This window comes from Sinocyclocheilus grahami, unplaced genomic scaffold (assembly GCF_001515645.1).
Source record: "Sinocyclocheilus grahami isolate Dianchi unplaced genomic scaffold, SAMN03320097.WGS_v1.1 scaffold1728.1, whole genome shotgun sequence".
Classification (NCBI taxonomy): domain Eukaryota; kingdom Metazoa; phylum Chordata; class Actinopteri; order Cypriniformes; family Cyprinidae; genus Sinocyclocheilus; species Sinocyclocheilus grahami.
In genome coordinates this window covers 53,437-77,354 of record NW_015506907.1, presented here as the reverse complement: position 1 = coordinate 77,354, position 23,918 = coordinate 53,437, and the positions used below count along the sequence as shown (strand labels likewise).

Genomic DNA, 23,918 nt, shown 5'->3' with positions numbered 1-23,918 from the left:
CAGAATGGAGTGTATTGAAAATCTGAAATAGCACAAAGTCTCCTGTAAGGGGTAGGTTTAGGTGTAGGGTTGGTGTAGGGCAATAGAATATACGGTCTGTACAGTATAAAAACCATTACGCCTATGGAGAGTCCCCACTTTTCACAAAAACAAACCTGTGTGTGTGTGTGTGTGTGTGTGTGTGTGTGTGAGTGTGTGTGTGTGTGTAGGTAAATGTGTATATTGACACTCTGCCCCCTAGAAAATCGAAACAACTTCTCCAAGTTTAATTTGTCCTTTTGCAGGTCTGCAATAAAATATACTCTGTGTGTCAGATATGTACTTTCTGAGTTCTCAGCTTTAATGCCGTTACCCTTCCTTCAATCCGAGCAGCTCCTTAGCCATCTTCAAGAATCGGCTAAAACACATCTCTTCCATCTTTATTTGACCCTCTTAACTCTAGCACTCCCTATTCTAATTCTATTCTTTTTTTAAAAATCCACTTTTAGACTTGCACTCTATTCATTTAGCCTACTAACTGCTTGTTTTATAAAACAATTTAAAAAAAAACACTAGCTTCTCTAATCTTTTTGTATTCTGTTTTCGTTTCACTTATTATACGATTTACAAAAGCAAAAAAGGCCTAACACTAGCTTGCTCTATTCTTTTTCTATTGTTTTCTTTTTTTATTTATTATGTAATTGATAGCACTTGCATTGCTCTCTTGTTGATTTTGATTGCTTCCATTGTCCTTATTTGTATGTCGCTTTGGATAAATGTCTAAATGTAAATTACAGATCATTTGTGTTCTTATTGATTTTCTTGATGCTCTGTAATGCTTCCTCTGCTGCTGCTGTTATGATCAGATGTAATGAAGTAGGTGAGCTATCTTTCTATGCTTGCTACGTGACGCTTCCGAATCCCATGTACTCATCTCACCGCGCGGTAACGCCCCCTTCGTCAGATATGTACTTTCCGAGTTCTCAGCTTTAATGCCGTTACCCTTCCTTCAATCCGAGCAGCTCCTTAGCCATCTTCAAGAATCGGCTAAAACACATCTCTTCCATCTTTATTTGACCCTCTTAACTCTAGCACTCCCTATTCTAATTCTATTCTTTTTTTAAAAATCCACTTTTAGACTTGCACTCTATTCATTTAGCCTACTAACTGCTTGTTTTATAAAACAATTTAAAAAAAAACACTAGCTTCTCTAATCTTTTTGTATTCTGTTTTCGTTTCACTTATTATACGATTTACAAAAGCAAAAAAGGCCTAACACTAGCTTGCTCTATTCTTTTTCTATTGTTTTCTTTTTTTATTTATTATGTAATTGATAGCACTTGCATTGCTCTCTTGTTGATTTTGATTGCTTCCATTGTCCTTATTTGTATGTCGCTTTGGATAAATGTCTAAATGCAAATTACAGATCATTTGTGTTCTTATTGATTTTCTTGATGCTCTGTAATGCTTCCTCTGCTGCTGCTGTTATGATCAGATGTAATGAAGTAGGTGAGCTATCTTTCTATGCTTGCTACGTGACGCTTCCGAATCCCATGTACTCATCTCACCGCGCGGTAACGCCCCCTTTGCGCACGTGACCAGACTCCGCGCAGTTGATTGGCTGGGGCGGACCCCCTCCCCAGTGCCGCAGATTCACTCACACTCACTCAGCAGTGATCATGTAGCCTGCAGTATACACTGTAATCTTGCTCAATAATGCTCATCAGTATTGACTTCTTTTTCTTTCGGTTTCATGAAAGACGAGAGACTGTGTCTCTTTATTATTCTTATGCATGAACTCATCTCGAGTCATTTAGAGTCTGATTTGTATATATTTAATGGTCTTATTTTAAACATTTAAATGTCTACTTCAATTGCTGGACTAGAAGAAGTGAATATGAAGTCTCTTTTAGCCGGAGGTCGCAATGTTTTGTGCTTGTTTGATGTGGACGGAACGCTGACACCCCCGAGAGAGGTAAGATTGTTTTTATCAACATGATAGTTATGAGATAACATTATGCATAAGGGCTCTAAAACGTGCGTCCTCTATGCTCTTATGAGAACATTATATGTTTCTATTTGCAGCGCTGATCTGTGTGTAGGTGAAGTATGTCTCGTGAGTGTGCATTACTGGTGAATGAGTATGCTTTTGTGTGTTTGTACAGTATGCACTCGTTCTGCACGTATGCATCAGACAATAGTTCCCATGCATCGCTCTTGTAATGTCAGTTCATGGTTAGTTCCTAAACATTACCAACACGCGACTATTGCACGGTGAACATACCAGCATTCTGTTTCTTGGACAGTTTGTTGAAGGAACGTGTCCCAATTCGGTTCGTTCTGTTGCATGAGCACTTACTGAAATCATGGAAGTGTTTATTTATGTTCAGATGAGTTGGTATCTGTGTCCTCAGATGTTGCATCATCAGTCCTGTCCTCCGCTTTAACTTATGTGAACGTTATTGAAAAGTAAAAATAACATTTACAGCTCATGCAGAACGTCAAGACACAGAAATGCTGTTTTACAACGTTAATAGCCCGTTCACACCCAGACGCGATAGCGAGAATGTTTCAAACCCGATTTAACTTCAAGAGAATCAAGGAAACGCATAGGAACGGTGTTGATGTAATCACTTTTACCGCTTTGATGATAACACTAGCCAATCAGAAAACCTTCCCACTTTAACGAGCATGCTGAGATTATTTCCACACAACATGCGTGCGCTAAGAGTAAACGGAACGTCTTTGGTGTTCTTGTGAACGACCTTTGTACTATCAGTGTAGCCTTGTGTTTTGGTGTGAAAGCTTCACTGATTAAAAGGGACCTTTGACATGCAACAGGTCAATGTAAAACATCATGTAAGTTTCAAAACTTTCTCGTTAGTTTAAAAAGCCAAGCTCAGAAAAGGACTCATTTTGGAATGTGCCACTTTATGACGTAATAGTGTGGCTAAGCCCCGCCTCCGCAGGAAAGCTCTGCGCCTGCTTCTACACCCAAGTAGGTATAACTGCAGACCGGAGATCTCCAAAAGTGGGCAGAACCTCCAAAATGGGGTGGGGTCTCTTCGCGCAAAGACTTTCACCATTGGCTCTGGCTTCGGCCAATTGTTATTGACTTACATTTCAAAATAAAACATTATAAATTAAACATGCTTAATAAACGGGAATCACCCACAAGCTATCCCGCGAGCCGTCCTAGCGCAGGGGGAAGATTTCACTCTATCGCTTTGTTCTAAGCAACGGGGGCGTCCCGGGGCTCGAAATTCGCAGGTGTGTGGCTGGGTGTACCTAAAAAGGTGCTATTGTCCGGTTGGGGAGTTACGGAACGATCTCATATCGCATAATCTTATTAACTGTTTATCTCCTGAACTGCATCTTTCTTTACCATGATATTCAGCGCCAATCCCGCCGTGCAGTCAATTTCACTGGTTAAGGTTAGGGTCAAGTGTGGGGTAGGTTTAGGGGTTAGCATAGTATAGGAAATTGACACAACCAATAAACTCTTTAGAATCAGCTGTGGGGCGGAGTTTGCACTGAAGTAGATTGGGGGAAAAAGTGCGCATGCGTGTCATGTGCCTGTCTGTCAATGGGAGGAAGCCACGCCCTATTTTGGAGCTCCCACCCCGTTTTGGAGTTCCCGCCCCCATTTGGAGATCTCCAGGATGCAGTTATACCCTTCTCTCTACACCACTGCCTCTTTAGCTCCGCCCACTGATACATGCTTGTAGTAGAGGAGAGGAAATACTAGGATTACTTCAACAGAACCATACAGATGACATTACAACATTACAAGACACTGTGTAGTGTAAGATATGAAAAATAGTATTTGAATTGCCTTTCTTGTGATCCTAACATATCTAGATCGGATGCGAGCACTGTTTCGTCATGTCACAAATTTAATTCTGTCTTTTTTATTTTTTATATATATATAAAATCACACTAACATAAGTGAACCTCAGAGAACATTATAAATTAATAATAATAATAATAATAAATGCAGTTCATGACCCCTTTAATTGTTCATCGGCCACACCTTCGTGATGCTCTTAAACTCCCTCATTGAACACCTGGGAGTTTTCTTATACGTTTATTAAAATGTCTATTCATATTCCCCTCCTAGCACGCTGTTATGAATCACAGACGATATGACTTACTGTACAGTGCTAGCGTGAGTTTATGACAGTCTGCAGCTCTGACAGAAAAACAAGAGCATTTCGTTACGCTCCTTTTGGAATGTGCCACTTTATGACGTAATAGTGTGGCTAAACTCCCTCATTAAACACCTGGGAGTTTTCTTATACGTTTATTAAAATGTCTATTCATATTCCCCTCCTAGCACGCTGTTATGAATCACAGACGATATGACTTACTGTACAGTGCTAGCGTGAGTTTATGACAGTCTGCAGCTCTGACAGAAAAACAAGAGCATTTCGTTACGCATCCAGTCAGTAAACAACACTGCCATTAATCTGACTAACGTGCACTTAAACGTCTGCTGAAAACATAAATGTAAAGTATACCACACAGGGCTGCAGACAAGATGGTTTACAAGACTAGTCAACGTATTTGGACTATTTAGTCTACCCAAAGTGTGTTCCCTGATCAAAAATACTCTGAAAGCTGCATGCCACTGTTTAATGGAGTCGTAAATCAGTTTTCAGGGGCACTGAGGCCACAGCAGAAACCCTGCAGTGATGTAACTCTGTGCGTGTGTCTGCAGAAGATCGACCCTGAGCTGGACGATTTTTTCCAGGCCTTGAGAAAGAAGGTGAAGATCGGCGTGGTGGGTGGTTCAGATTATTCCAAAATCGCAGAACAGCTCGGAGAAGGAGATGAAGGTGAGAATCATACATTTCTTCATGATCCACCCTAAAGACAGTCACGAGTCTTTAGGATCATTATCCAAACATGTGTTTAATGGGTTTTGGATATTGCGTCAGATGTAGAATGTGGAGGAGCTGGTTTGACTGGATCACTGAGTCAACTCAGACATCAACACAACAGCTGATATCCCATAATTCCTTTGTGAAATTCATCTGTGACCACTGGAATGGAGAAAAAGTTATTAAATCAATACCAGTTGACGTCACTACCATGGTTGAACAAATTATTGCTCACAATTAATCTCAGAAGGCTTAGTTCCCAGTTATGCTTCTCTAAACTATAAGCCTGGTCTCAGATTAATGCGAATGATGAGAAAGGAGAGTTTAGTGAGAAATGTTTGATTTCTTATTGAGACTTTCGACGAGCACAGTTTGAGACATTCTTGAGATTGCTTATGAAACTTCAGAGGAGATGCTTGTGAGATTACCTTTTTCTTTTTTTCTTGGGAGGAACATCAGAGAAGCATTTGGAGTAGAGTATTGAAGGATCTAAGGATTCTTTGTAGCAACTTGTGTAGTGTGTGTGTGTGTGTGTGTGTTGCTTCAAGGGAGCAACATACATATGTGTTGTTTCATTTATTAATTCATTCATTTATTTCTTTATTATTCCATTTGATCATATAATCATTTGTAATAACCATTTGATCCATTTATACACTCATTCCATTTATTCATTCATTGATTAGTCATTTATATTACATTATTATTTTCCCATTGTTGTTTATTCTTATGATAGTCTGAGCATTGAAACATACGCAACTAAGATTATTCAATAAACTCTGCTTTTGTTTTTATCATCATCACTTTGTCTCCTGCTTCTGCTCTTCTCTGGCTTCTTGGCTGATAGAAGACTGTTAATACAATTTTGAGTACCAGGATATTAGACATCTTTGCTGACTAGCTGTTCTGTCATCAGATAAAACAGATATTTTCTGACAGAATCTGGCATCTGGGGCTGGATTTGATATTTCTGGCATGGAGGCATGATCTAACAATATGGAGACAAAAACACAGAGATCATGGGTTTGATTCCCATTGAATGCATGATAAAATCTATTCCTTAAATACAATGTAAGTCGCTTTGGATAAAAGCATCTGCCAAATGCATGACTGTACAATGTTAACTTGATTGCTGTCTAGAAGACAAGTTGATATTTTTGTGTATTTTTTATGTGTGGTTTTGTCTCACCTGTGGGTGTTAATTTCAGTCTCGACTCTCTGTTTGACTTTTCTCTAGATCTTATCATTTATCTAGATCAGTTTATAGTGTCATCAGCATTTGATGATTGACATTGTCATTATAATTGTGCAGCTCTGATTAGCCCTTTCGGACTTGAACTGATGGTAAAACTAACGACATTATTAACTTTAATGTCTTGATATTTACTTTGAAAGCTGAAGCTGGCGATTATAGTAAGGGGCGTTACATTTCCGACGCGTGCTTGTGGTGTTTGGCCAATCACAATGCACTGGGTCAGCTGGCCAATCACAGCCGATTGCGCTTGTCAAAGGAGGGGCTTTGTTGAAAACGACGTGTTTGAGAGAGGCGGGGCATAGAGGACCTACAATAATGTACAGTATTTGAAAAATAATGTGTTTTTAGAACATTAAAGCATGTCAACATATTCTGTTACACCAAATACACAAAATAATGATCTTTAAAATAGCATCATATGACCTCTTTAAAAATGTCCTAAATATTTCAAATATCACAGAAGTTCTTTAGAAGTTCATAGAAGTCCAAATTGGAATTCTTTGTAGAACTTTAAGTGAAACTCTTTAAAATGTCGTCTTTATTTTTATTTTTTTGTCTCTGTGTTGATACAAAATTGGTCTTGAATTCTCTAAATTGTCTTATTTAATTTTTCAATCTGTTTCTCAGGCCATTCAGAATCATCTGGGGGAGGAGTTACTGCAGGACCTCATCAACTTCTGTCTCAGCTACATGGGGCTCATCAAACTACCCAAGAAACGGTAACAATTACACACACTCCAGAGATGTGTGATCACCTGTAATGTCATTACCAAATGTAATCATTTAAACCAAATCTCTCTCCCTCAGAGGGACGTTCATTGAGTTTCGTAATGGCATGATCAACATCTCGCCCATCGGACGCAGCTGCACGCTCGAAGAGCGAATCGAGTTCTCTGAGATCGACAAGGTATTCTCCGTTTACAAGAACTGTGTTAGTTTTCCAGAATTGGCCTAAGGTTGAGGATTTGTTCACATGAAATCCTCAGGTCTTTTTACACCCAGAGTAAAACAAGTCGGACAGTTGTCATTGGACGATTTGTGTTTCTGGTGTGAACCGGTCCATACAAATCGACAGTTTTGATTTAAAACCCTAATGAACCTAAGCGCATATTTAAAATAATCCAAACTCTCCCGTCCCGCAGAGAGAGAAGATACGAGAGAAGTTTGTGGCGGCTCTGCAGGAGGAGTTTGCAGGAAAAGGTCTGCAGTTCACCAGAGGTGAGCAGGAAATGACATCGCCAGCTCTCTGATGATCCGAAGCAAAAGATGCATGCTGAAACAGAGCTGTTTGTACCTGCACTGCACATAAAACACACACGCACGTTATCTGTGTTAAAAGTGATAAGCGAACGGATGCGCTCGTGTGTGTGTTGACAGACCAATAACCCGTGAGAGAAAACGAGTGCTTACTCAACAACCTGTTTGCCTTTCCCGCATATGGACACACACACACACACACACAAAAAGAGGTGCATTAGCTTTGACGTCTGGAGTCAATTTCTAGCAGTTTTGCCTCTAAAGTTCAGCTCAGTTTCACACACACTGGCATTGTTTTTTCTTTTTTTGGGGGTGTGAGATGATCAAGCAGTCTGATTGGCTGTTTCTTTAGCAACCATTGAGTCAGTGCTAGAATGTCGATGCAGTCAGTGGAGGGACACTAATGAACGTCTGTGCGTGTGAAGATAATTTATTTTAAATGGCTGATTTCTGTCCTACAGAGTTTCTCAATCACTCTGAGGACAAACAGTCATGCGGTTCACATCTCTGAAGACAGACCGTCTCTCACACACTAAAAGGGTCATTACTGTGAGAATGAGCCTCAGGGCTTGTAAATGCTCTCTGTAATAGGTTGCAGTTTCACTGCTACTTTAAAGGGGTCATATTATGTGATTTCAAATTTTCCTTTCTTTTTGGAGTGTTACAAGCTCTTGGTGCATAAAGAAGATCTGTAAAGTTGTAAAGACTAAAGTCTCAAATCCAAAGAGATATTCTTTATAAAAGTTAAGAGTCAGCCATGCCTACCTAAAACTCCTTGTTCTAACACGCCCCCACATGTCTACGGCCCAGGGTCGTCACATGTGGTTGCTGCAAGCCCCCCGGCCGCTCCTTCATCGAATCCGCCGGCCGCGCCGTTCTCAAGGCCGCCGGCCTCCGCTCACTCTAGCCCGCCATGTGTCACGTTGTGTGACGCATTTTATGGAGGACTGTTTCCTGAACCTGCAGAGTAGCCTACAATGGGTCTGTGCTCAAAGGCTGTTCTATAAAGTGGGGCAGTTCCAACTTTGCAAGGACAGTCTGGCGCTTCTGACTCACAGCCTGTAAGTACATTTTTTATATTTAAAGAATTTGCCACTGATGATTCAAACGTGAGTAGCGCTTGTTGTTTGTCGTTTCTCCGATCACAAATGCAGACATGGTTTTATGTTTTGCGCGATACGCAATGCAACACGTAAAAACAAAGTATAAGTCATTATAATCAGTCGTAACATTTCCGTCACACGCTTGATGCATTCGGCCAATCACAACGCACTGGATAGCTGGCCAATCAGAGCACACCTCGCTTTTCAGAACGATGAGCTTTGTAAAAATCGATGCGTTTCAGAAAGGCGGGGCATAGAGGAGAAACAATAATGTACAGTATGTGGAAAATAATACCTTAAACCACATAAACAAATTGCATTACACCAAATACACAACATAATGTTCTTTTTAGCAACATCATATGACCCCTTTAATGCCGCTGGAAGGGTTTATTTTGGAGGAACACATAAAAAGACAGATTAACCCTATAAAACCTACTATATCATATGTGACACGCTTATTTCTAAGGTCTTAAACTTTGCTGAAAAACCTGTTGCACACAATCTACTGCATGCCTTCTGTCATCTGATTGATAGTTCAGACCCTTAGCAAGTAAAAGCTCTTTTAGTACCTGCACAAATGTCCACCTTCAGCTCATGCTTCATGTTTTTTTTTGTGTGAAATCTTTAGTGATTTTTTATAAAGTAATAACTTTGATATTGTTAGTGATATTTCAAGATGAACACTTACTGGACTGAAGCAGCTTTGCTTTCAGTTATCTTTTTTTTTTTAATTTAGTGTGTGTTCCACAGTTATTGTCAAGTGTTCATGAGATGGATTGCCTGAGGGAAGAAACTGTTCCTGTGTCTGGCCGTTCTGGTGCTCAGTGCTCTGTAGCGTCGACCAGATGGCAACAGTTCAAAGAGGGAGTGTGCTGGATGTGTGGGGTCCAGTGTGATTTTTCCAGCCCTTTTGCTCACTCTTGATGAGTCGAGTTCTTGAAGAGAAGGTCGGGTTGTACCAATGATTCGCTCAGCAGTCCGGACTACCCTCTGTAGTCTTCTGAGGTCAGATTTGGTAGCTGAGCTGAACCAGACAGTTATTGAAGTGCAGAGGACAGATTCAATAATGGCGGAGTAGAACTGTTTCAGCAGCTCCTGTGGCAGGTTGAACTTCCTCAGCTGGCGGAGAAAGTACAACCTCTGCTGGGCCTTTTTAACAATGGAGTCTATGTGAGTGTCCCACTTCAGGTCCTGAGAGATTGTGGTGCCCAGGAACCTGAATGACTCCACTGCAGTCACAGTGCTGTCCATGATGGTGAGTGGGGGGAGAGCAGGGGGGCTTCTCCTGAAGTCCACGGTCATCTCCACAGTTTTGAGCGGGTTGAGCTCCAGGTTGTTGAGACTGCACCAGACAGCCAGCTCTTTAACCTCCTGTCTGTAGGCAGACTCGTCACCTTCCTGAATGAGGCCGATGAGTGTGGTGTCGTCTCCAAACTTCAGGAGCTTGACAGAGGGTTCTTTAGAGGTGCAGTCGTTTGTGTACAGGGAGAAGAGCAGTGGGGAGAGGACGCAGCCCTGAGGAGCTCCAGTGCTGATTATACGGGTGCTGGATGTGTATTTTCCCAGCCTCACTAGCTGCTGCCTGTCTGTCAGGAAGCTGTTGATCCACTGACAGACGGAGGTGGGCACGGAGAGCTGAGTTAGTTTGGGCAGGAGGAGGTTTGGGATGATGGTGTTAAAGGCCAAGCTGAAGTCCACGAACAGGATCCTCACATAAGTCCCTGGTCTGTCTAGATGTTGCAGAACGTAATGCAGTCCCATGTTGAGTGCATCGTCCACAGACCTGTTTGCTCTGTAGGAAAACTGAAGAGGATCCAGCAAGGGTCCAGTAATGTCTTTCAGGTGGGCCAGCACCAGATTAAAAAAATAATAAAAAATTTACATTACAAGCATTTGAATTTCATACTTTTTGTTGAATTAAATATTAGCATCTGCATCAAATTACATATTTGTCCTCAGTTTGGGCCTCTGAATAAAATTGAGGTATTTTCCCCCACATATTTTCACTGTGTCAGACCAGGGGCGTATTTAGTGATTTGGGGGCCCCAGGCAAAATATATGAATGGGGCCCTATGTATTTGCACACATTTACAAATTTAGCCTTGAGGTTCCTTTTTTGTTGTGATGCTTGCTGCTGCACAATGGTGCCCCACAGTTGTGTCCAATGTTTCTAAATTTTTCATGTACATGTTATAATGGCTTTCTTTCATGCTGTAGACCACGAAATAGCAACTAACCTACAGTTTTCACAAAAACAAAATAAATTATAAAATGACAAACTTCACAATTGAGCCTTTAAACTTTTTGTTAAGAAAAGAGATGAGTCGGAAGTATAAATTATGATATTAATTTAAAACGGGGTTATGTGGGTGGATTTTCACATTGGTCTGAACAAAAACTGCAGACGTGATTATTGAAAATGCACATTGATTCTCTGCTGTCTAATTCTAAACTTTAAAATACACTTATTTTAGTTATTTTAACTACAAATTTAAATGAAAATGAAAAAAATTATGAAAAGGAAATTATACATTTACACACCTAAGGATTATATCAACCGGTTGGTTGCGTATACGTCATTTTAGCAGCATTTAAAACAATAAACATATAATGCACTGGTGCTCAAGTACACGAGAAGTGTGTTCAACTCGGACACGCAGACGGTTGTCGTGGTGATAAACACCGTAAAAAGCAACCGTTCGCGTGTCCGCGCTTAATGCGCATCTCGTAGATGAAAAGCATTTTAGGGGGCCCATGGCTTTTGGGGGCCCAAGGCGGTCGCCTACCTTTGCCTAATGGGTAAGTCCGCCTCTGTGTCATACTATATGAGCCATAAAAGCCTGATGGAGCAAATGATACTCAACAAAAACGCATATGCAAACTTTCTTTATTATAGATTTTTTCTAAAGGTTCAAAAATAGTTCCATTTAAAAAAAAAATTTTTTGGACTATTATTTACAGGGTTAATCCTTTGTAAACAATGCAACTGAGTCAGAGAAGCAGTCTGCATTTGATTAATCAATCAAAACCACTGTGTACCTGTCATTCACTTACATGCTCAGGTTTGCTGGCATCAGATCGGCTGGCACGTGTTAGGAAGGCAGGGTTTGGTATGAGGGCATCTAATTTACAGGATAAAACTGGTAGAAGTTTGCAAACGGCTAAAAACTTTACTGAACATTATCTGGAAAAACGCTTCTGGCATTGTAGATAAACTGATACTCATATGTTAAATGAATGCAAAGTTGATGCTCAAGGTTACACCAATGTTAAATTAATCTTTTCTTAAATTGTCTCTTAATTGTGGGTTTTGTCATTGTCTGCAGGGGGTTTGATCAGTTTCGACATCTTCCCGGAGGGCTGGGACAAACGCCTCTGTCTGGACGTCCTGGAACAGGAAGGATTGGACGCCATCTACTTTTTCGGCAATGAAACTTCGTTGGTGCGTAATTGAATGGCTGTGTATCTGTATTAATGTGTGTTTATGTTTATTTATTTGTAATATTTGCTCACGGATCAGGGTGGAAATGACTACGAGATCTTCGAGGACCCTCGTACCATCAGTTTCACCGTCTGCTCCCCTGAAGACACAGCGAGGCTCTGCAGGGAGATGTTCGTTAACGCTCCACCCAATGAGGCGTGAAAGCGGCTGCGACTGCCTGTGTGCAGCGCTCCTGCGCCCACTGCTGGTCACTGTGGGCAAAGCCTGAGAGCCATCACACATGCAGATCAAACCAATCCACTGCTGATCTGCAGACTGAAGGGACTGCCTGTAAATATCACTGACAGGGCCTCATCAGTGTGTGCTCTTAGTTTTTTAATGTTCAAATATTAATTTTAAATCGAAAGATTTCGCCTCGTTTCATAATAAAAAGCGTTTTACTGTGGCTACGTTCACACTGCAACATTTCCGGAGTGACAACTGCTTTTAAAATACAGTGAATACAGGACTCAATCCAGAAATTATGATGATTGACAGTGCACTGTTTGACACCTCAACGCTGTAAACTAGCTGTTTTAACTCATCTTTTTAACCAAAGTAACATTAGCAATCAGTAATTAGTAAGAGGCGTTTGCTTTGCTGTTTACCTCGTGTGCTCCATCACGTAATCGTGCTTTATTTATTTAAAGGAATTAAACGATTTAAGGGAATAATGAAAATTAGTATTTACAATTTATTGTAAAATAATGCATTTGCATTATGCATTTAAACTGTTTTATTTTAAAATATTCACATATTCTCATATTTGGTCATATGAGCTATTACAAAATACATTACTCGAACGCATGATTTCTTCAAGACTATGAAATCTGACAAAACGTTGAGTAGTTTGCATACGTGCGTATTACTGTCGGTCGATTAGCATTTCTGTCCTACAGCGGTTGATGGATATTAATGTTTAGCTGTAGCCTACATCTTACGTCACATTTTTCAGCCATTAAAACTGATCAGCTCGGCTTCTTTGAACGGTAAACCCCGGCTCCTTTGATCTGATTGGCCATCTCAATCATTTGACATTGATGAGTGCCTTTATACGCAAAGCACAAAAAATAAACACTTTTCTCATCCTAACAATAAACAGAGCAATAGAGTGCAGCGGAGCAGCAGAATATCAGAGACAAATTTGGCCATATCTGATCATTAATCGGATGTCTGCAATGGTTGCAGCCCTGTTTTGTGAGATACGCACCTGTTCCTGTGGTTTTCTAGCACCTCAGACGAGCCTTCGGTGTCCAAAACAGTTAAGAGTTTCAGATTCTATACAAATGCTGCTGTCACTGACTTTACACAAGTGACAACCAAACTCCTGAATAATTCACTCAATGACTTTAAGCCATGTTAAACCCTTAAGCCATGTTATGCTGCTGTTTTTCATCGGCTGTAGCTTGTCGTGAAACCACAGGATGTAGACGAGTCGCCCGACAGCTCCAGATATTTAGCATGCTAGATATTCATTTGTCAGCGAGCCTCTTTGATGCATCGTTCAGTAGTTCACACATAAAGATTGCCGAGCGCTGATCACCCGCTGATTTCCCCCCAATCACAGCCCGACCTGTCGGCGAGCTCGTTAACTTGCAAATCAGGCTTAAAATACTGTAGTGTGAACGTGGCTTTAATGAACCCAATCAGACATCGGAACTGCAGTGTGAACGTAACCACTGTGTCTCTGACCGATCGCAACGTGATGAAACGAGTGATCAGTTCTGTCTGTTCCACGTTAAGTGTTAAGCTTAAGTTTTATGGTCTCGTGATCTTATTTGAGATGTTTGTGATTGTAGTTGAATGTGGCTCTGATCTCAGATTGACTGAGATTTTTACAAGATGATGAAAAATCTGCATATTATGAATGAATGACGGACCGAAACGACAAAATCTGATCTAACGCAAAGTTAATTAATAGTTGATCTAGGTGTGTCGCATCGCTCTCTTTTAGCGTGGTTAAGATTACGAATCAGTTTAGATGTGATATTATCATTCCAGAGAGAACCCAGCATCGTTGATCCCTGAAAACATGATGCTGATCCCACTGATTTCCAGGGATTTTTTTATTAAGACCTTTCTTACGTTGACCGTTTCTTAATCGGACATCAAGTGTTTCTAATTATAAAACGGAGAGTTCCGGTCCTTGATTCTGATTCGCTGAGCCAAGATCGAAGCGGTTGTAAATTACTCTATAAACATTCAGCAACCACTTTGTTGGAACCACAACTGTTTCTGAGGAACTACATTGTTTGGTGGAAGAATACTGTTTTTATTTATATCATTACACTTTATTTGTTTTATTTTGTGAAACCTTACTACGTATATAGAATAACCGTTTTATAAAAGCAATAACCCCTATGAAGCCATGGTTTACAGTGAATTTATAATGGCTAAGGCATGACGTGAAGCGGCTTCTTGGGGCTTATTGCTTTATTCAGAATCCGTCGTGTGTTTGAGCGTATGCTATGAATGTAAATGTATCGTTGCTTCATGTCTGATCGCATAAATGCACTTTAACTTGAATTGAATCATATCATAAACTTACACTAATGATGTAAACGGTGCTGGATTGAAGAAATTATGTGACTTTAATTCTATTAAACAAACTCTGTTAATTTGTTACACTTTAAAGTAAAGTTTTAACACTCCCGAAGAAAGGAAAAACTGAAACAGTAATGGGATTTTCGTGGTTCAAAAATATATCCATGTGAAATGCAAATGCTAACATGCCTGGTGATGAATTGTGAACAAGTCTGTTTGTTTTAAATACAACTTTTTCATATTGCAATGGAGTCTGATCTGTTTATGAATGTTTAACGTATAGATTTTTTTTTTGAATGCACATGTGTTATTAGCCTACCTTTCTGTATGATTAATAATGCCATGTGCTTTGCAGTAAGAAACAAATATGTAAATCATAAATTAATTTTATTAGTCCGTCAAAGTTCACATGGAAATGACGTCGACCACAGTGATCTGAGCTCTAAAAAGTGCTAAAAATAAACATGACGTTTACAAACAAACACCAAACGAGGGCTCAGAAGCGTAGAAATCTGATTAAATCATTAGACAAACTGAAGAACATGCTACAGATCACGTGACCAAACAAATAACGCATTGATTTATCATTTTTATTATTTTCATACTTTATTAAATTATTTTTATTACATACTGGTAAAAAAAATGCCTGAATGCACTGTAAGTCGCTTGGGATAAAAGCGTCTGCTAAATGCATAAATGTAAATGTATTATATTTTTTATACAAAGAAGCCATTTTCACACAGAAATTGCTAGTAAAATTTCACAAGTAACACATTGAATTAAACATGGAATTTTAAAGTAGAAAGACTGAAATAGAGTTTTTCTTGCATGAACACACTGCAATAATTTTTTTCCTACAAGTTTGCAAATAGTTTTTACAGGGTTATTGTTATACTTTATTATTGTTGTTATCATTACTACTTTTTCTTCTATTTTTACTCTTGGTTTTGAGGTGTGAAGTGGACCTGATTGTGACGACAGTAAAGCATCTGATGCTTCAGTCCGAGCAGGTGTGTGAACTCTGACTCACTCCGAGATGTGTACGAAGATGTCCTCTCCACCGTGAGCTGGTCTGATGTAGCCGTGACCCTGCGACCGCGAGAAGTTTTTACACATGCCCTTAAAGACGGGACCTGCGTTTGCGCGAACAGTCCTGCAGACCGACCCAGATTCCACTCCATGATAGATGTTTGATGCTCATTTCCCAAGGACGGCTTAATTATTAAAGAGAAGAGGAAAGCCAACAGTTATGTTGTTTCTAGATAATTTGGGATGATCACATCCTGAGCATATGGTGACCAATTGTAGAATGGGAGCGGGTGTGGGACACCGAAAACCATCTCAGACAATAAGGTGTCAGAACTTCATTAACATACAGAGCACAGCTGTTAGGACAGGAGCAACTTCATTTACATTAAGGGTACACTCTAAAAAATGCTGGGTTGTTTCAACGCAACTTTGGGTCAAATATGGACTAACCCAACTTTTGGGTTAAAAATGTAATGTAAAAATTTAACCCAACGGTTGGGTTAGTCCATATTTGACCCAAAGTTGGGTTGAAACAACCCAGCATTTTTTAGAGTGTAATAAACTGTAAATGTGTAAAAGACCTCCGTGAAGTTGGCACCCCATAAAAATAAATAAGCATATGCCATTCATTTGTGCCGCAAAAAATGAACGTTTTTATTGGTTTAGTGTTCGAGATAATAAACAATATTTTTTTGACAGTGTGACGTCACTTTCCACCCCATGTTGCCCAAATCGCTCCAAACCGCTATCACTCGTTTGTTCTCGATGTGTGCCGTTAAAAGAAACCCGGTAACCATGACCGCTTCTTAAAGGGGGCATAACACACACAGTTTCACCCAATCTCATGTTAATCTTGAGTACCTATAGAGTCGTAATGCATCCTTCATATCTCCAAAAAGTCTTTAGTTTGATCATATTTATAAAAGAAAGATACAGCTTTACGATTCTCTCCGGAAAAAGCTGAGCTCCTGGAGGCGTGCCGTGGGCGGAGCTAAAGAGTGACGAGCACTTGGGCGCCGAATGCCAACAAAACACAGACATTTGATGCCGTTTCACTTCCCGTCTGCAGTTCTGAATCATGACCGGGATCTTTTATAGCTTGACCGCTCCATCTTTCAGTATCAAACGATGTGCAAATCCAGCGTCGAAATGGGCCTTGTTTATAAAACGTTCGTCAACAAACACACTTGTGAAACTCCGTTGCTGCCCCGGAAGTCAAACTGTATCCACTGTTTACATGACGCTGGGTTCTTTAGGAAGCTGAACAAAGTTATCTTTCCCTTACAACCAAAAACACACTTCTTTGGAGACATTCTTCCCGAGTGAGTCCTGTGCAGCGCTCCCGCCAGATGAAGCGCGTTGATGGGCACGCTCTTGCTCTTGCTCTCGCTCTCTGGTCGATGTGCGCACGGGTGCATTCTTCCGGGAGAAATGCCCATATAAGGAGTTCCACCCTTGTCTACGTCATGAAGAGCCACGATCGAAAAAAACTCTCCGAAACTTGTAAGATTTTTGGCACAGAAATACTCTTGTCATACGTCCAAATTGTTTTTTGAAACTTTGTCCATGTCATGAGAATCCAACTCTTTAACAGTGTAAACAACTCTGAATGCATGAAACAGCATTGTATCCCCCCTTTAAATATAACGCTCACTCTCCACCCCATTTAGCGTTGCCGCAGAGTTTAAAAAAATAGCTTTTTTTACAAGTTAGTGTTTGTGCTGCCTTACAATTGGCACCGTTTTGGAACGATTTAGATTGCATGGGGAGGAGAGTGACGTCACTGTTCCTAAAAAGTTTTGTTTTCGTTATATTTAAGGTCATAGTTACAGGGTTTCTTTTAACGGCACAAACGAATGCCATAGTTTTGGTGATTTTTTTTTTTATGGGGTGCCAACTTCACGGAGGTGTGTAAAAGGTTTGAGTTTAGGATGTTCGGAGTTCATTCCGACTCCGTTGAACCCAAGGTATAGCCTACTACATGTACTTTGTCACTGCTATGCTGTAATAAACATCTAAACGTCCTCATCATTTTTTTCTTCAAAATAGCTAGTTCCTGTAAACCGAGCTAATGGGGAATGTCCTTAGAACTTTGGCTAAGGTTCTGGCACGGTTGTCTCAAAGTTACGAACAAACTTATTCCAGTAACTCTAACAGAATGTCTATTCAGAATTATCTGGGCTTTAATAACATAATCAAAACGTTAGCACAAAAACATCATTTATACATTACTCATCAAACAATTTTTGAAACATTTGAGTGTTTTCCAAACGTTACTACTTGTTTCAGATGCTAAAGTTGAACATGCCCTTAATATTTAATCGAACATTGACATAACAAGGAAAACAGTTTTTAAACCTTTAAAAACTGGATGTTTCAAATGTTCTGCGAACATTCCGAAATTCATAACTTAATGGGAACATTTGCAAAAGGTTCTGGAACATATATTTGTTAGCTAGGAATCAAAGGGTGTGGCGCTTGCAACACCAAGGCCATGGGTTCGATCCCCAGCTATAGGGATCACACTTACTTCTGAAAGCATCAACTGCATGACTGTAACTGTAAAGGTGCAGTCACATTAGCGAAATTTCGTAGAAATTTTGCGGTCAAAAAAATCCATTGTCTATTGTCAACAGTGAACCAGGTGCGAAATCTGTTGAAGTCTGTTTCGCCCGCGAAAATCTTCTGATAATCGGTAAACGTGACAGCAGCAGAGGTGGTGGGCAGAGGGCTCGGTAACTCCCCGGGCCTACCGTCCCGCAGGAACGGGAATGACAGCGACAGCGGCGCCGAGCGCGGAGACGGGTCCGGTTCCGCCATGGACACGGGCACCGGGTGCGATGAGAAGATTTGGGTCAGTTTGCTCTCTGAACTGTTTTTTATTTGCAATGGAGCGACGTGTAGTGAAACAGCTTCTGCACTGACATTTAGTCTGTGCTGCACAAAGCCACTCTCTCTCTCTCTCTGTGTGTAAGAGAGTTTACATTCAAGACCTGGTTCCTCATGCACAAAAGCCTGCATTGTCTTCAAAGAGGCCTTCTGAGATCAGACTGAACTGTGCATCACTTGTGCTGACCGATCGTACGTCAAATGTATATTTAACATTACATTAATAGGATGGCCTACTACTATCCGATAGCACACGTACATCACGGAGACGTCTATTTGATGTCTGCATCTTCATCTGCAAGACGTATGATCGCTTCATCTGGAAAGCATCTGCTGTCTGATAGGAAACGTCCTGAGGACGTATAACAGATGAGCAAACACTCTAAAAAAATACTGTGTAAGATGTTAGTAAATAGACGTCTCTGTAATGTGCAATAGTCTATAGGACGTTTCCTATCAGATGTCAAATAGACGTTTAAAAGATGTCTTTAAGATGTTTAAGATTCAGAATGAATGTAAAACTGACATCTTAAAGACGTCTATCAGATGTTTGTACACAGCAGATCTTTAACAGATGTCTTGCAGACGTACCTGTGCTATCTGCTAGGCTATTTGTAATATTCTGTAGTATGTTATTGTGTGCACTGCAGTAACATATGGGAGATATGATATCCCACAATGCAGTGCGCCTTATATTTATATTGTTTACTTTATATTTCCAGCCACAAACAAACCGAAATAAAATATTAGTCATATTTTTTTTTTTATTATTAACTCTATTTTGGATTAAAATAGCAAAGAAAATAGCATTCATTCTGAACAAGATCAGACCAAACTGTACACATCAGGTGTCCGAAGTATATTTATCATTTCTAGGTTATGGTCTCTGTACGGATTGCGCGCGCAAATCTGGCCAAAGTTTTGTAACACGACCGGACATAAATAAAAGGTGGGCGACAGGATGGGATATCACGCCTAAAATAAACAAGCACTCAATTTAATCATTTTATGTCTGTTATTAGATCATATGCACGGTTATCTACAGATAAGATAGAACCGACGAGTCTGTTCACGTATCACCGAATCCCTACGATGATGCACTGAAGCCATTCAAACAAGTCTGTCCCGTGTCTTTTGAGATTCTGTAAACAGCTGTCAGCTCACAATGCATGTATTTATAATTAATAGTTTAATGTAAGTATGATTCTATAATACCCTTAAACTAAAATGCTTGGCACAAGGGTTATCATGTGGCGACAGCAATTCTGTTATTTAAAAAAAAAAGACAGATTTTATAAATTAAAACCAATATTTCTGAAATTACACGTGCAAAGTAAGTTTTCATGTATATATATATATATACACACACACACACTACTGTGCAAAAGTCTTAGGCCATTAGTATCTTCACCACACTCTTAAAAAGGATGTGTTGAAAATAACAACCTGTATGCATTTTTTTTAACAGATTTAACACAAAATGACACAAACTTGTTAAAATTGTCATAACACCAAAAAAAAAAGTTAAAAATCAACAAAAGATTGAAACCATTTGTTTTGTTGGTGAAAATACTAATGGTCTACTAATGCACAGTACTATGTATGTAAATATATATCGCTTCCTTCTCTGTGCTGGGGCCGGTGGGTGAGGTGTCGATGAAGACCTCGTCCACCACCCGGAAGCGGATCTCCTCACCCCGGTCCATGAAGAGGTCGTGAGCGCCCTCATCCGTCTCGTACTCCCACACCCACAGCTGCTCCGCCTCGTCGCTACTCTGAGTAACAAACTAAAAAAAAACAACAAACAAAAAAGTGCATGTGATATTAACAGACGAACTATGCTCATATTTATAATTCCAAACAATCAGTAAGCGACAGGTGCTAGGAAACGCTGTGTTGTACTCATTTATTGAGTCGGCGGCTGCGGTGCTTCTCTGCCGCTCACTGCAGAGACGCCGAGAGAGGCGACACTTCCATATTTTCTACTGATTGAGAGGAAATACTGCAGTATATTGACTTAGAATGCCCTATTTTACTGTCATGATGAGGGAATATTGTCAAAAAATAGCACACTAAATAGTGACTGATAAAATCAACATGCATCTACACTAAAGAGTGGCTATGTGGTTGTTTTGGCTAGATTACTCTTTTGTCTCGTGCAGCGCACTGCCTGCGTCTGAGTAACAAACTAAAAAAAACAACAAACAAAAAAGTGCATGTGATTAACAGACGAACTACGCTCTTATTTATAATTCCAAACAATCAGTAAGCGACAGGTGCTAGGAAACGCTGTTTATACTCATTTATTGAGTCGGCGGCTGCGGTGCTTCTCTGCCGCTCACTGCAGAGACGCCGAGAGAGGCGACACTTCTCCGGGAAAGTCAGACCTCACGTTCGCGGGACAGCACTGGAGAAATCCTCCAACTGAACCATAGCTAAGGTTTATCCAACAAAATTGCTAGGTTTGTCAGTATGAATATTCTATGGAAGAAAGCCGCTAAAAGTGTCTGAAAGTTGCTAAATCTAGTGCTAAAGTCTCGCTGGTGTGTGTGAGATGCGGGAGCTGATGGCAGCGGGCGCTGGATATTTGTGGAGGTCAATGTGGATATTGTGGATGAGTTCTTCTGTGTCATCATGTTCTATTAGTTCTACAGCTTCAGTTTCTGAACTTTCACGCTTAGTAACACATACAGCTGTTCCCTCACCACAGTGCAACAGTGAAAAGGGACCCCTTTCAAACAGTGTCGCGTTCTGAACGTTGTTTAAGCGACATACACCGGTATTGCAGTATTTTAAAAATTCGTATCATAACTAAAATAAACACCGGAATTCGGTATGAACCGGTATACCGCCCAGCACTACATCAAGTTAAACAAAATGAAAATGAGAAATGTTACCTTGGCCACCAGCTGAAATAAAATATATATATATATATTCTCTATTTCAGTTAATGCCTATTTTAACCTTTTTATTGTTTTAGTACTTCAGCTTAATTATTTTAGTATTTCAACTGAAACGAAATGAATTTAAGAAATGTTGTCTTCGCAACTAGCTGAAATAAAATGTTTAAGTGTATAATTAATATTTATTTTCTGTAACGTTTTTTATGGTTTTAATTTGTAGCCTTGTTTATGGTTTTACTTCAACTAAATGAAAATGAGAAATGTTGGCAAATAGCTGAATTTTTAAAATACATTTTACTTCAGTTAACATTTATTTTATTTCAAGTAATGACAATTTTTTATGGTTTTAGTTTACCGTAAAACCCCCGCCACTGAAGAACACGAGAAGAGAAAAGCATCTCTCACCATGAACACCTTCAGCACTGCAGCCTTTAATCTTCCCAACCAGAATCTCATCCAGGAACGGGTGGAAAACCACGTATCGAAAATGAACTGCAGGAGGAGAGAGAGAGAGCATGAGGTTTAGCTGGACCGAGAGCGTCGCTGTATGAATGCCGTGAGGAACAGAGCACCTTTAGTATGAGACGCTCCGTCTCCAGGAAAGATGTAGGAGTCCTCCAGTTTAGTGACGTCATACAGACAGACACACAAGCCCACATTATACACCACCTGCAGACGGATTCAGCACAGCAGTCATGTACAGCTCCAGCCGGATGCGTTTATAAAGCCTGCATGTCTTTGAGAATAACTCGGAGTGCTTGAGGGAAAAGTCTTCTTCAAAGTATGTTCTTAATGTTAAACAAAAACAGCGTTTTAATGAAGTTTAGACCTTTAATACATTTACCAACATTTAACCCCTTAACTGTCACCGTCCCACCTGTGGGACGCTTGGTGCTCTTTTTGTTGTTGTCCTTTTTCTCTATCAAATATTTATTAAAATATCATTTGAAAGTGTAGAAGCTTAAGATTCATCCTGTGAAACCCATTTTGAAATCGGGCATTGCGTTACCATGGAAATGGTACTTTAAAATCTTTTGGAGGTCTCCTCCCCCTTAGTGGGCGGTGTCAAGTGTCATATTACAAAATGCATTACGCTCTTTTACAATCAAAACTTTTTTTAATTGTGACAAAAAACATTATTGGAAAGGTCTGGGTCTCAGAATATTTTGAGATATAATTAATATTGACAGAGAAATCTAGACATATGTGACAGAAAAATGCATAAAAAATTTTTTTATGGAGTTTGGATGGCGCCCGGTGGCTGTTTGTGGTATAACGCCCTAAATAAAATCTCACAGGAACCTCAATGTTTTTTATGTCAACTTCAAATTTGGAACATAACTTTAGACATAAGGCTTTAATTTTATACCAATTTTAGAGTAAAATATGTTATGTAAAATATTTATTATATATCAAATAAAATTAATAGTGCATTTTATTTACAGTATATTTTAACTTCTATAACTTTTTGATACTTTAATTGTTTGAAAAAATTTGTTGTGCAATAATCTGCTGATTTTCTTCTTTAAAAAGAGACCATCCTGATGTCTGTATTCCAAAGTGTTCATAAATTACAACAATTTAAGTTTGGATAGTGCACTTTCATGCCTATTTTAAAAAATGGGGGGGTGACAGTTAAGGGGTGTTAAACTATAGCAGAATGTAATGATTGACTTATTTGTGATATTATGTTTTTGCTGTTTTTGTTTTTTTTGTCCACACGCTTACGGGAATAAACTTTTTAAAATTATATTACATAAGGCTTTAATTTTATACCAATTTTAGAGTAAAATATGTTATGTAAAATATTTATTATATATCAAATAAAATTAATAGTGCATTTTATTTACAGTATATTTTAACTTCTATAACTTTTTGATACTTTAATTGTTTGAAAAAATTTGTTGTGCAATAATCTGCTGATTTTCTTCTTTAAAAAGAGACCATCCTGATGTCTGTATTCCAAAGTGTTCATAAATTACAACAATTTAAGTTTGGATAGTGCACTTTCATGCCTATTTTAAAAAATGGGGGGGGTGACAGTTAAGGGGTGTTAAACTATAGCAGAATGTAATGATTGACTTATTTGTGATATTATGTTTTTGCTGTTTTTGTTTTTTTGTCCACACGCTTACGGGAATAAACTTTTTAAAATTATATTAATTTAATAATTATTATATTATTAAAAACAATATTGAGTGAGAAAACGTTTTATGTCTAATAAAGTGGATTTTTATATGGTATGCAATGTTAATTATGTGTCAAAACACTGGACTTGCTAAGACGAGTTATTTAGCAGGAAATTTGTAATAATAATAATAATAAGTTAAATTATAATTCTCAAATACTTTAAATAATGCGCCAATCTTAAGCTTATGATGGATGCTTTATACCATAATAATACTTAATATTATTGTTTTTGACAATAGTTTTGGTCAAATAAACGCAGTCCTGGTGAGTAGAAGAACATTTAGAAAATTGCATTCTGGTATTCATGTATACATAATTAATATAATGTGTGTGTGCATACATGCATATGTAGATTCATGAAGCATTTGTTTTGCAACATGCTTTAAAGGGGTCATATGATGC

At 39.2% G+C, this 23,918-nt stretch overlaps 2 protein-coding genes across 2 annotated transcripts in view; one reads left to right on the top strand and one right to left on the bottom strand.

The window, feature by feature from the left end:
* Nucleotides 1–5,171: 5,171 nt before the first annotated feature.
* LOC107572277 (phosphomannomutase 1) lies at nucleotides 5,172–13,034 on the top strand. The gene is made up of 6 exons (XM_016258697.1): nucleotides 5,172–5,189; nucleotides 6,745–6,836; nucleotides 6,925–7,024; nucleotides 7,260–7,335; nucleotides 11,807–11,922; nucleotides 12,001–13,034. The coding sequence occupies exons 1-6, from the start codon at nucleotides 5,172–5,174 to the stop codon at nucleotides 12,121–12,123; spliced, it is 525 nt and encodes a 174-aa protein (XP_016114183.1). The 3' UTR covers nucleotides 12,124–13,034.
* Nucleotides 13,035–18,283: 5,249 nt separating this feature from the next.
* polr3h (polymerase (RNA) III (DNA directed) polypeptide H) overlaps nucleotides 18,284–23,918 on the bottom strand; it is a 6,774-nt gene continuing 1,139 nt past the window's right edge. The window contains exons 2-5 of the mRNA XM_016258696.1: nucleotides 21,899–21,995; nucleotides 21,682–21,818; nucleotides 20,043–20,210; nucleotides 18,284–18,406 (exon numbers count right to left, since the gene is read on the bottom strand). Of these exons, the coding sequence (XP_016114182.1) occupies nucleotides 18,284–18,406; nucleotides 20,043–20,210; nucleotides 21,682–21,818; nucleotides 21,899–21,995 (525 nt within the window). The remainder of the gene's footprint in view (nucleotides 18,407–20,042; nucleotides 20,211–21,681; nucleotides 21,819–21,898; nucleotides 21,996–23,918) is intronic.